General features: G+C 47.1%; 1 protein-coding gene across 8 annotated transcripts in view; it reads left to right on the top strand.

Annotated features, from left to right (window-relative positions):
• The window catches only part of RGS8 (regulator of G protein signaling 8), a 92,824-nt gene that overhangs the window by 57,264 nt on the left and 21,564 nt on the right, over nt 1-13,996 (top strand). For 5 of the 8 annotated variants that reach the window (XM_079981681.1, XM_079981680.1, XM_079981678.1 and 2 more), the window contains exon 2: nt 6,441-6,499. The exons of 1 other annotated variant lie outside the window; for it this stretch is intronic. In XM_079981681.1, coding sequence (XP_079837807.1) covers nt 6,441-6,499 — 59 coding nt within the window. Of the gene's footprint in view, nt 1-5,860; nt 6,210-6,440; nt 6,500-13,996 lie in introns of those variants that run through there. 2 more of the 8 variants (XM_079981677.1, XM_079981679.1) reach the window with 2 other exon arrangements.

The raw sequence follows: 13,996 nt of genomic DNA, 5'->3' as shown, positions 1-13,996 counted from the left end.
GTGTATATGGCCCTGATTCTTTGGGTGCTTCTAGATGACCCATTTATTGAGCATTTATTCTGATTTGTCTGTGGCATACTCTCCAACATTCATCAGATGGAAGCAGGAACATTCTATTCTACATCAGTATCACCACTTGAACATTTCCTCCTGGTCAAGTACAAAAGTTATTGGAGGAAACACACAAAACTGCAGGATTTAAGCTAAGGTTACCAGATTTTTTTCAATGAATCCGGGGACACTTTTCAACTTCAGTCAAATTCAGTGGCTTTTGTCAGGGGACTGATTTGTAAATCCGGGGACTGTCCCCAGGAAATGGGGACATCTGGTAACCTTACTTTAAGCACAGAATAGAGGGGAAAAGAAAACCCCAAATACAGCTAACGGTGTGTGTGGAGGCTGTGTGGTGTGCACTGATGAGTATTTTGGAAGCATGGTAACTTTCAACAACCATTATTCTTGTGATATGGGGTATCCCACTGCTTATTTCAGGGTCCAGGGACATATAGACCTTTGAGTTTGGGGATATATAAACTTCTCTTCTTCTTTTTTTGCGTGTTCAGACCCAGAGACCTCCCCCCTAAATACATTCACACTTGACTCAAATTTTAGCTTGGTTTTTTTGTCAGAATTTAGGCCACAACTTTATTGATTACAGAAAGTGACTGGCTGCATAGGCTCTGGTTCGACTAGCTCCCTGCCTTGCAGGTAGCGCTGACCCAGGGCACTAGCATAGGTCAGCCAAGGGTGAACACCTGGATAAGCGGAAAGCCGGGAACGGGCTAACTCCGCCACCCAAATGTCCCCCTGGACTCAGGCACGGGCACAACCCCCTCCCAGGGGATGACCAAACCACCAACTCCCTTGATTCCTTTAACGGAATACCCTTCACATAGGGATGGCGAGAGCGTTCTCCCATCCCTATCACCTGAACCAGAGCCTATCTGCAACCTTACAAGTGGTGACGATTTGCTGTGCGGCAGGCGAAACCCGAATGGCACCAGTCAATCAGCCAAGTGGGGAAAATTCCTGCCGTGCCCCTGTCCCAATGACAGACAACACATGACGGCATAGCAAGGTCCCTAAAAGTAGGGCATAGCACAAGCCCTAAAAGTAGGGAGAGGTGGGCGGGTGTTCCGAATGCACGGGCCGAAAGAGGAAGCTCTGGGTCATGTGCATGGGTATATATAGGTCCCTCGATCTGTTTGGACTGCGCCCCATTGGCCAGATTGAACCCAACATCGAGGGACCTACCAATCGGGTGGCTGACCAATCTTACCCACCCACAACACAGGGGATTGGTCTCCAGGTCTCACCACAACACGTGCTCTCTTTTAGGGAGGACACGATTTAATGTTTCAAACTTCTGAGCAAATTAGGAATGTGTAGATAGCCGCAACATCCTACTGCTGTGGTGAATTCTTTATGGATCAGATACATAGGCACCACCCGCCTCCCCGGCACCCCCTGCCTCAGCTGCTTTGGGAGTCCCCTTCACCCAAATGCACAAAACAAGATTTCAGAAGGCACTATCAATTCAGCTCATGAGAAAGATCTATGCTTTCCCCCCATCCACATAAGAAGTCAGGCAGGAAGGGGCTTTGGAGGGAGGCATTATTGCTTCGGAGGACCCCTCCCCATCTCCCCAAATCCCTTTCCTCTCTAGTAATCTAGTCCAGCTCATTTTAAGCCACAGAGAGAGCCAAGCTGCAGGATCAGATTCAGACCTTTCTGCATCTCTCTCAAAGCAGGAGCCAAAGAGGAAATGGCCACTACACATACACAGGTGGTGGCAGCTCAGTGACACTTCAGGCTCCCAAACGAAACTGGCAATGAAAGGCAAGGCAGCAATGCAAAGAAACTGGGCAGGGACCTAAGCAGGTTTAGATGCAGAGCAGACAAATAAACAAGAAGAATTGGCACAGAGACCCAATGTGAAGTAGTGGAGAACCAGGAGATTATGAGGGAAAGGGGACCCCTGTGCTTAGCTAAAACACCATCACGGCAAGGACTTCATGACAATAAAAATTGGAGGAATGACAGCAAGGAGCAAGGATGTGCTGGTGTTTTACTGCACTAGAGAAATAAAAGGTGACTAGACGCGGGTGGCGCTGGGATGCGGGTGGCGCTGTTAAAACATAGAGCCTAGGACTTGCCGATCAGAAGGTTGGCAGTTCGAATCCCCGTGACGGGGTGAGCTCCCGTTGTTTGGTCCCAGCTCCTGCCAACCTAGCATTTTGAAAACACGTCAAAGTACAAGTAGATAAATAGGTGGGAAGGTAAACGGCATTTCCATGCGCTACTCTGGTTTTCCAGAACCATCTTAGTCATGCTGGCCACATGACCCAGAAGCTGTACGCCGGCTCCCTCGGCCAGTAAAGTGAGATGAGCGCCGCAACCCCAGAGTTGGCCACGACTGGACCTAATGGTCAGGGGTTCCTTTACTTTTACTAGCAGATAGAATTCCACGAAAACTGGCCAGAATAATCCCTCATTAGGAGACTCTCTGACACAGCAGCATCTGGCTTCCCCACATTGGCTATTTAATTTGACAACACTGGCTGCTTAATGCTCATTCATTACATAGCCTCAAACATTTCTCCAATGAAAATAGGGACATCCTAAGAAAAAGTGGGACATTCCGGGATCAAATCAGAAACCTGGATGGCACCTCTAAATCAAGGATGTCCCTGAAAAATAGGGACACTTGGAGGGTCTGAGCCAATGCCATCTCCCTGAAAACAAATCCGAATGAATGCTCAGTAAAGAGGTCATCTGGAAGCACCCCAAGGAGTCTGGTGCATGGGCAGAACCGGCCTGCCACATCTCCGTCCCCTGCTTTGAAAGAGGATATACAAAGAGCTATCAGACTTTCCCAGGCTTCAGCTTCACTTAGTGTATATATGGCCAGGAACGCTGTAAGCTGCCAAACTGAGAAATATTGAATCCTTTCCCTCCAATAATGTTGGGTTACTGCCGCAAAAACAGCTGCTTAAGGCTGTGACAAACAGAGCAACTTGACAATAGCTATTTTACTAGAGGCAAAGAAGGTTATGATGATGTCTTTTGGCAGACCCGCTTCTGCTGGATTGACTACATGACACAAGTGATTCAAATGCCCTTCATCAGTTATAAATGGGAAAAGCAAAGCTAAGACTCTTACTTCAGCTAGGATGGAGAAAGCAGATTGAAAACAAAAATTGGTGCTACAAGGGATGTGAAAGAAGCAATTGCTCTAAGCTGCAGCAGAAGCCCCTTTAACTTGGGGTGAAGACAAAATTGTACCAGCAGGGCACCAAAGGCTTTTGGATACTACCTTTTCACCGACCTTACAGCTCATAGTTTCTTTTTCCAGTGCTTGGGCTAACAAACTGGTTCTGCAGTCTTGAATGGGTTATCTAAACAACTTGATTGTAAAGGAATAGTGAAACACGATAAACCAGCAATCCTGCTATGATTTACTGAACTCTTTAGGAGCTAGTTTCATGGACATCAAAGAAGGGTTTTTTAGTGCATTCAGTCACAAAAATTAATCTGTGGATGCAAATCATAGCAGCAGAGACCAAGGCTCTTTCAAATGACCTGTTTATTTAGTATTCATCCAGATTTGTTTGCACCAAATTTGCATGAAGTTAAACAGTATTGCTGTTTATTAAGCGTTCATTCTGATTTGCAAATGCAGTTTATATTAACCTACACCAGTGCACCACCAGTGGTGGTTTTTTTCTGTTTTGGAAGTGGATTTGCACCCCATTAACATTTCGGGTGGGGAAATCAGGGCACCCCCCATCCCACTGACCCTGTCGCTCGCCTGCCTGCCCCCTCCCTGCCACTGTCCCCTCCCTTCCCCCCTTTTATCTTTCTCAATGGCCTCCTCCAAAGCAGCCTCAGGAGAGGCGACACCAGCCTGCATAGCCTCCACTGCCTCTGCCAGAACTGTTCTTCTGGAAGCTTCTGGAAGTACTGCCAGGGAAGTAGGAAGGAGTGTGCATGGGGGCTTCCATCTTTTGGTCCTGTGCTCTTGTGTGAGCCATTTGACCCATGCCACAGCAGTGGTGTAGCTGGGGGGTTCGGGAGGGACAGATCACCCTGGGCAGCACTGGGCCTGCAGGGCAGCTGAGCCGCCATGTTCCTCCCGGGTGCCCTGGTGCAGGGAGCCCTTGGGCGCCCCCTCAAGTGACTTACAACTTGGGAACACTGGTCATTTCCCAAAAAGGGCTTCCAGCTGTTTTTGCACTATAATTCCCATAATTCCTGAGGACTGGTCCTACTAGTTGGAGATGATGGGAAGTGGAGAACTTTAGAAGCAACTTGGAAGGGGAATTTTTAAAGGTCTAAGAGGCTTTACTTTGCTGCATTGTTCATAGAATCATAGAATCACAGAGTTGGAAGAGACCACAAGGGCCATCGAGTCCAACCCCCTGCCAAGCAGGAAACACCATCAGAGCACTCCTGACATATGGTTGTCAAGCCTCTGCTTAAAGACCTCCAAAGAAGGAGACTCCACCACACTCCTTGGCAGCAAATTCCACTGTCAAACAGCTCTTACTGTCAGGAAGTTCTTCCTAATGTTTAGGTGGAATCTTCTTTCTTGTAGTTTGGATCCATTGCTCCGTGTCCGCTTCTCTGGAGCAGCAGAAAACAACCTTTCTCCCTCCTCTATGTGACATCCTTTTATATATTTGAACATGGCTATCATATCACCCCTTAACCTCCTCTTCTCCAGGCTAAACATGATTTCTTTGTTCATGATTTAAAGTTTCTGCTGCGGTTCTCTCACCAATGAGTTCTTGCCTCAGACCTGGATCTTTCCATCCAGGGAATTCTCCGTCTATTATTATACCTAGTATTTTCTTCTTTAACCAAAATACAAACCAATAAACCAACAGTATGTCCAAAAAACACTGTTCATTGGACAGTTTAAAATCTATTTGTCATGTAGACAGGTGGCAGAGAAAGTCAAAGGAATAAACGGGTTACAGACAGATGTAAGGCAGCTGTGGGCCAGCTAGGGAAAGCCTAAAATTACCCAGGCCTGACCTAGTGAGAGTATGTATAACTAGGTCTTGTCAGACTGAAGGTCTGTATAACTAGAGTATGTATAACTAGGTCTTGTCAGGTCTGCCTGGGGGTGGAACCATTCTGAAGCCAATAGTACCCGTATGGTCCTTCACTATGCAACTTTGAATGGTTTCACAAGAGCCAGAAGATCTCGGCCAAGTTGTGGCTGACCCTGATGTTTGGCAAAGTGTCAATACAGGAATCCCGGATGTTTGCCTTTGCCTGATCAAGTATCCTCCTGCTTGCTACACTCCCAGTCCTGGCAACAGTTCTGGCTTTAGAAATTAACCCCAGGGACCCTGGCCAAGAGGACATCCGCTGCAGGGCTGCTCCTGAGTGTGACTGTCCTTGGACCCAAGTTCACCACTCTATTTATCGCCCAATAAATATGTGACCACCAAGTTGAGACGGTGAGAAGCCCCAGGCGATGTCTGTTGGGCATGGGCTACAACTAGGGAAATCCCTTCATTGCACAGGGCGGCATGTGATGGCCCTCAAAGCTCCTTCCACCCCTAGAGGAAAAGAGCGTGAGGGGAAGTGAGACAGAGGTGTGCCTGAGCTGGCAGGAGATCTGGACTGATGATGGGAGTCAGGTGAGAGGAAGCATAAGAAAGTGTGAGATCACACCCAGGCTGATGAACAGAGGAGGAACTCACACATTTCTATTTAGTTGACTCTGAATCACATTTTTTATTTTTAAAAAATGGCTGTGTATTTATCACACGAGTGCTCCCAATAAGAAACCCGCCTTGCTGTTTAATAGATGCAATTTGACTTCACTGGCACTGGCGCTCTTTAATGAAACTCGCTGATGTTATTTTCCTCAACCCCACTCCACCAGCTGCCTTGCACAGAAACCTCCATGGATTTACCATCCTATCCTAAACCCACCAAGGACTTATTTAAATACTTATTTAAATACAGGCTAGTGCTTTGTTCTAACTGCTGAAGCAAGGACCAAATGGATGTTTACGGGGTGGGGGACGGGACTCCCATCTGAATCCTCCCAGCAAACGTTTTATCAGACATTTGCTGCGTACCCTGAGTGGTGGATTACTTTAATTTAGTAGAAGCAAAGGGATTTGAATGCCATCAGGTTAACAAGGAGGAGCGGGATGAAGGAGGATGCTTCGAAATGCTCCGATCAGGTGGGCACTTCTCAAATCCAACCAATGGAAATGTTGTGAGCCAGCTCTGCAGTGCTAGCCAAGCCTCAAGCCTGCTCAGTTAGGCTGCTTTAGTGTGTACTGGATGTGATATGCAGAGAGGTTTCAGCAGAACCGTTGCTTAGGGAAATAGGGGGAGGGGGAGGCAGGGAGGTGTGTCGCTGTCTGTGGGTTTTGCTCCCAGCTTAAGAGATTGCTCTCTTCTCTCCATAGAGCCTCTCTGACCACACAATTGGCAAAGACCTCCAGAGCACGAGGACAGGGCAAAGGCAGTGAGTATCTTTGCTTGGTCTCTAGGGTTGTCTGTCTGGGTGCACGATCCATGTTGAATGTGTCTGCTCCTGAATATTTGTATTTGATGGGCATTCTTACTGTCATTGCCCCCCTCCACCACCTTTTTTAGACAGACATTTCTGTTCTTCCGTTTTGTCCTTTGCTGTTGTTTCCCCCATAGTTTCCCCCATCCAAATATATTAAACAATGCCTTTGGTGACGGTGCAATAACCTCTTGTCCAAGTTGGGTGTCACATAATGGGGAGACTTCCCCCACCCCTTCCCCCATCCGAGACCTCAAAATCTGCACCTGGGGGCACTTGAAAGAGTTGCCTTTGCACCTGCTCCCTTTATTGCAAAGGGAAAAGGAGATTCCTTCATAGGGGAAAGCAAATGCCTAATAGATGGGACCAGCCAGGTGGTTTTCCCTACAAAATAAACAACCTCTTTTTATAAAACAACAACAACCACCCTTTGTGCCATCCTTGTTGTTGTTAAGAACAGCGGTGGAATGGGACAGATGGGAGACTTTGCCGCAAATGCTTTTGCCTGTTACTGTGAGATCATGAATAGACTAAAACCCTTTGGAATCCAGGAGGAGGGGAAGAGAATTTAAAACAAACCCTGGAGCTGTTTCACCTGTGCCCTGATGGACAGGAGGTGCCTTGGTGGATAGGATGGAGACAGACTGTGGAGGGGAGTGGGCCAGATCAGATGCACCCAAAATGAGGTCAGATAACACCAGGACAAAACTTTGATGTGCTTGCAGGTTTATGGTTGTCTGAAAGCTGCTATATTCTCCGCCCACCAGCCTGTCCCAAGATTTTGCAGCATAGGGAAGGTCAAATTGGTCGGCCACAGAGGCCTGTGCATGCACAAAGACAGGGAGGAACAGAGGACCCAGTTTCTCACATGGGCAGCTCTAGCCAGGGGAATCCAGGGAAAGCATTCTCACGTGCTGCAGCCTCATGTGGCAATGGGGTGGGTGGACTGAGAGTGCGCTAATGAGGAAATTCAAAAGGGCTTAGGGAATTACAGGAGTTGATTTCAGCAAAAATACAGCACAAGGCAGACGGTTGGGATAAGGATTAAAATGAATGCACTTGCTGGCATTTAATGCAATCCCTCCTCCATTAGTTAGAAGAGAAGAGGCGCTCTCTCTCTCTCTCTCTCTCTCTCTCTCTCTCTCTCTCTGTGTGTGTGTGTGTGTGTGTGTGTACATAATCAGATTTTTAAGTGCATGCTGGGACTGGTCCCTGCTTGCCTATTTTGGAATTCTGAAGACCTTCAGCCCCATCTCCTTGCCTCTGCACTGTCAGCCTTTTCTATCTGCTTTATGTTTATCCTTCCTGCTGAAGCACAAAAGGAGAGTTGTTTTGCAGATGATTCCACTTGTGCAGTGCCAAGTAAGATCTACCTAATAACTGCATCCATTTTTCCAGTCTCTATTAGTTTCCATGGGGTGTTAGGGGAGAGGTAGTACCTCTGGTGGAGTGCATGACATGCTCCTTCTGGGGTAGTTTGTCCACCTTTGATTCTCACCCTGCACTCACCTTTCACCTGTGGCTCCTAAAAGCTGTCAGCAGGTGACAGCAGCCACAGGTGAGGGTAGCCAATGGGTCTCAAACTCTCAGTGAAATAAGGACTTCTCCTGCATCCAAAGACAGGATCTGGCGGATTGAGTGGACAAGACCAATAGTGGGTCCAATGGCCAAGAAGGAGGTTTCTGCAGGTGCTGCAGAAGGAAGTGGGGGCCAGATGGGGCCTGTCAACCTGGGAAGGCAGCCCCTCTAGAAGGACAATTCTGATCCGAAACCTCCACTACCTTGCCATGCAAAACAATGTGGGAGGTTTGGAGGAAGGCAACTTGAGAATGGGCCTTTTCAGTGTTGGCCCCATGCTTATGGAATCCTCTCCCCAGGGAGGCACACCCAGCACCACCTTTATCCAGTTTTGGGCACAAGGCCTTGGCTTTGGGGCCTTTATTTGAAAGGTGGCATTGTGGCATCTTTTAATGCAGTGAGACATGCAATCCTGCCCTTTATCTGTCTAGTTGTGTTTTTAGGTTTTCACTGTTATTATTAACTGGTTGTAATGTCTCTTTGGGTTATTTTGTAAGAAAAGCAACTAACAAATGTCATTCATTCATACACAGTTGTCCCACTCCATTTGCTCCATGTTCCTCTGCCAGTATCAACCCTTAGCATTTAAGTCACACATTTCAAGGCTATACAGTGCTTTGTATATATCATTCCAAAGGTCCTAAGGACACCAGCCCTGTAAGATGGGCGAATATTACATCCATGTTATGAAATGCCAAGGCTGAGAGAAGAGCAACTTGCCTAAGGCCACTGAAAGAGTTTGAGGCAGAGATGACACCTGAGCCGGTGTCTTCCTGTTTCTTACTCTTGGCCTTAACATCACCTCTCCTTTCCATTAACCCCCATATTGCAGATAGGAGGCTGAGGCAGAGAGATAGACAAGGCTTATTTAGGGTCACAGATGCAGTTGCCTTCAGAATGTGGGCTCCTCTTTAACTCCAACCTGTAGCATGAACCTAACTCTTAATTGGGTTTTTTTGGTCCATGGGACTTCAGGTCTCATCAATGCTGATCATGCTGGCTGGGGTTGATAGGAATTGGAGCCCAGTAACATGTGGAGCAGATTTCCAATCCCTGACAGGTGCCCAATGTTCTCCTCTTGAGCACCTTGGTAACCACATGCAAACAGGGGTGGGCCTTGGTAATCTTTGGTAATATAGCAAGGCCAACATTTGGCGTCTCCAAATGGATCTTCTGAGTTTTGTACCCTCTCAGCTCAGTGTGCTGTGTGGGGCAACCACCCGCAGGGCTTTAAATTGAAGGAGGTGAAAAGCTGCGCTTGATAAAATTCTCACTTCCACACAAATATAAAACATTAAGGTGCTCTGTGCTAAGTGTCTGGCCGAAACTCTCCTCCTTGCAACTCTCTCATTTTCTTATGTAGAAAAGTGTGGTGCTGCACTAAGAAGTTTGGGTGAGGCAAGATTTGAATTGGAAACTTCCAGCCTTGTTCTCTTAAGACAAAACAAGATGCTACAGGGGAGCTGAAGTGTAGGTGGTTCCCATGAAGCAAGACACAGTGATAACAGCAAGAACCTTTATTGAACTAACCAGTGCTTTTTTTCTAAAAAAAATTATATGTTTAGGGGTACTCTCATTTTGACTCAAGAAAATCACGATTTTATAGTTCAAATCGGGGGAAATAAATACAGTAAATGGACAAAAGTACAAAGAGTCACAAAATGTTTAGGGGTGTGTGTACCTCTGCGTCCTCCCAGAAAAAAAAGCACGGAAACTAACAGAACTGGACAACAGGGGTAAAGCAACTGGGCCACTCCCACTCTCAACGTGATTTGCTGTCTAATCTTCCAAGCTGTGAATCATAACTCAGAGTTTAAGGGCCAATGGCAGTGACCCAAATACTGAAATATTCAGTGACTGGATATCATGTATTAAATCAGAACACAAGGGCTCATAATCCTTAGTCCAGATTCAAAACCAGGCAAACAAAGACCACTGAATACATAAAAGGAGGCATGTTGTAAAAGTCATATGTCAACTGAAGGGGAGTATTTCCAGGGGCGAATTGGCAGGTGGTCTCTATTTAGCATTGGCCGCTACTCTTGCTCCGGTCTCTTTCCCCTTGACCTTGTGTGTATTCTGCATAAATGCCCCAGGAGGCGGGGGACTTGCTGGCAGATTCCTCAGTGCATGCATATGAACAACTGAGGCTGTTCAAGGACCTGCATCCATTCATGTCGCATCAAGTCCTCCTGTTATTTCATTCTCAGGCCAGTTCAAATGCCAGCCAGCTTCTCCATGTTCCTGCCCAGCAACCTCACCTTGATGTCAAGGAGTAGCAAGGGCATAGAATCATAGAATTGTGGAGTTGGGAGGGACCTTGAGGGCCATCTAGTCCAACCTCCTGGAGGGGCTCAAACCTGCAACCTTGGTGTTATCAGTACCATGCTCTAACCAACTCCTTATCCTGTTCAGTCCTGAGCTGAGACTGCCTTGCTTGCTGAACAACATTGCACTGCAACCCCTCAGCGTCTCCTCCATGGGCCACCCAGGGGCATGGGTGTAGCCGGGGGGGGGGGGGCAGGAAGGCGCAGCTGCCCCCTAAATCAATAAAAATACATAGCAAACTGAGGTTCTGCCCTCCCCTAGCAAAAGGCCTGCCCCTCCTAACAAAAATCCTGGCTACACCCATGCTCAGGGGAAGGGATAACAGCTTGCTAGGGTTCTTACCAATTCTGTGTTCTGAAAAGCTACAAGGAAGGTCAGCTGTTACTTCCAGGAGGTGAGAGAGTTTGCTGGGTTGAGGACAGTTGCCCTCCTTTTGCAAAAAATACTACAATTTGCAGTATCAGAACCCAGCATGGTTACTCTTTCTTCCCTGAAGTATTGCCTCCTGGAAACTGTGTTTGCCACTCTCACAAGTCAGTCGGGGAAGGAATTAACAAACGGAGATGGCCTGCAGTGCAACACTTCTGATGCCACAAAGAAATAACCTCTCTCAAAAGTTTCTCCCCCCAGGCAGAGAGAGATCTGATCTATCTTCTCACTGATGTGGCACCTCACTACTTTTTAAAGAATATGACCAGCACCACCCCATTCTGCCACCGTAGGGCTCTACCATTTTACGCTGCTGGTAAAATGGGATAGCCTTATTTCCAGATAATTCTGAATGGAAGCATGTCAAGCTCATCTCCCCCTGCCTTGTCCTCCCTCCCCCCTTTGGCTCCCCACGTTTTCCCTGCCTTTCCCCCATCTTGGCCATTGCCAGCCATGCTCCTTCCATGACAAGGTCCCACGCAAGCTCTGTTTTGTCGCAGTCTCCCTGTCTGCTGTGCATCGTCATTGCCTTTCTCTCAGACACCCAAGGAGTTTAAGCAGCACTGCAGAGATACATGTCATGTGCCTCAACTGAGAGAGATCTGTGAGATTTTCACAGTGCTTGCTAGAATGGGCCTTGTGAGGAAGGGCGGTGGTTGAGGAGCTCTGGGCAGAAGGTACTACCCAAAGCATCTCCAATTGTGAAACAAGCCCAGGTTTGGAGAAGAACTACCAGGTCTTCATAACATAAGCCGGCCATTTGTACTCATTGTGCTTGCATCACTGTGCCTTGGCACAAGTTGGCCTTTTGGCCACAGCTGGCTTATTTGTATTAGGGAACCTTGCAGCGTTTCTTCTTATAAAGGAGGGGTAATGGCTAAAGTTCCAGACCATGACTGGGAAGGGAGACACAGGTTCAAATGCTGTCTTGGCCATGAAATCTGCTGTGTAGTTACTATCTCTCAGCCTAGCCGACCTCACAGGGTTGTTGTGAGGATACCATGTAGGGGGAACTGTGTATGCTGCTTTCTTGCCAAAGGGAACAGGATGGCATTAAGCCAGCAACAGTTATTCAGCTTACCTGCCTACTTGGCTAGCAATGGCTCTCATTACTTTCATGATTGCCACTAAATGTTAACACTCTGTAAATGTCTGTGTTATTTTGCAGGATGCTATGAATTCACATGAAAGGGTCAGACCGAGTATACTGATATGCAGAAAAGGACTGCACACTTTAATCAGTGGTTAATCAGCAGATTAATCCACTGAAGGTTTGGCTGACTGGAAATACAGTTTTCATTGGGAAAGGCAGGTTTTAGTTTGTGGCGACTGGAATTAAGGATTTTTTATTTTTATTTTGGGAGGCTGTTATTTCAGTGGTAGGGAACTGAAATAAAAACGGAACGCCTGTTGTCAGGGATCGGTAGTGTTTGTTTGAGTATTAGTTATTTTTGTTGGTTTCTGCTCTCTTCACTGTGCAGCGAAGTGCTTGTCACGAGACAGGTGTTTACATTCCACAGTCTGTGCTGTTGGAGTTTCTCACGGGAAAGGAGACTGGATGTGACGTACACTGGTTTCCTGTTTTTCACTGTTCACACAGTGTTTCTCTCCGTGCTTCAGAGGAGAGAGGTTGCTTTCTCTGCTCCGGCAGAGGCAAGATGTTTTTCTGTAATCTACCAGCTTTGAAATGTAAATAAAACAATATAGAGTATGTGCACGTATTCCTCATCATTCCGCTGTGCACGGGACACTGCAAAATCAACATTTTTGGTTATGGGCCCAGAAGAACGCAATCAATCTTGGAAATGGGCTCCTGTAATCGGAACAGCGGCACAGGGACGGATCGGACGCTATCTCTGCGCGTCAAGATGATTGATGAGGTATGTGCTACTGCTCCGGGCAGCCTGCCAGCATCTAATTAATGGCTTTATGGCTGGACTTTGAACTTTTATGGCCATTTGCCGGGCACAGGCGAAGGCTCAAAGGAACAGCTCCTATGCTGGGGAAATCGAAAGTAACTTTTAAAAGTGCTTTTGGGCTAACGCAGCTGCAGCAGTGACGCAGCTTGATTTAAGGCAGCAGAGCGAAAGCACTTTTGAACTTGCCTTTGGAATGAGGCTTGAAGCAGCACAGACGCAGCTTTTATAAAGCAGCTTGATTTAAAGCAGCAGAGATGATGCAGAAGGCTAATGCCAGAGTCATGATGGCTAGCTGCAGAAGGCTGGCTGATGCAAATGGGGAATCTGATGCCAATCAGCCACATGCTCAGCTCAGAGTAGCTTGTGATACTGCCATGATTCAGAATGAAGCAGACCGCCAGGGTGATAGCTGCATGGGAAAGGGGGAGTCTTCACAGACGTCATCCCAGAGTGCAGTGGAACCACCAGATGGCGCCAAAGCTTTGAAGGCAGTGAAATGCTACTCGTGTGGACGTCTAGGCCATATGAAGAGGGAATGCAGATATCCCAGGGCCAAGACAGAGCAGCGCAGCGGAAGCTCATCGCGTGGAAAAGGCCAGAGCAAAGGCAAAGGTCCGGTGTCCAGGACAACGCAGCACAAGGCAATGGTCTCACGCTTCACTCCAAAAGTTGCAGAGGTCCAGAAGACGTCTAGATCTTTCTTCGTTGTTGATTCGGCTGCAACCCATCACATGTGCAACGATAAGCGACTGTTCGTGTCTTTTACACCGCAGGAAGGTGCAATTCACCAGGCGGATGACCACACAATCCCCAGTAAAGGCTACGGAACTGTTGTTCTTCACAGTTTGGACTTATCGATACACAATGTACTTATATGTGCCAGATGCCAAACATAATCTGCTCAGCGTTGGACAGCTGAATGAGCGGAAAATTGACGTTTCCTTTAAGAACAAAAGGTGCATCATCACAAAGAAAAATGATTATGTATTGTATGCTGAATATGTTGATCGTTTATATGTTTTGTATTATGATGATGTTGTGCAGGATGACACTTGTTGCATTGCAGGTTCTAACAAAAGTTTGCATGCAGAATGTATTCACGATTTTCATCGAAAATTTGGTCATTTGAATTTTGAGGCAGTATCTAAAATGCCTGCCTTGGTTGAAGGTATGACTATTAAACCCTGCAGGTACCACA

The sequence above is a fragment of the Podarcis cretensis genome (assembly GCF_951804945.1).
Source record: "Podarcis cretensis genome assembly, chromosome: 6".
NCBI lineage: Eukaryota > Metazoa > Chordata > Lepidosauria > Squamata > Lacertidae > Podarcis > Podarcis cretensis.
Note: the sequence above shows the minus strand (reverse complement) of the source record. Positions and strands in the feature narration are given on the sequence as shown.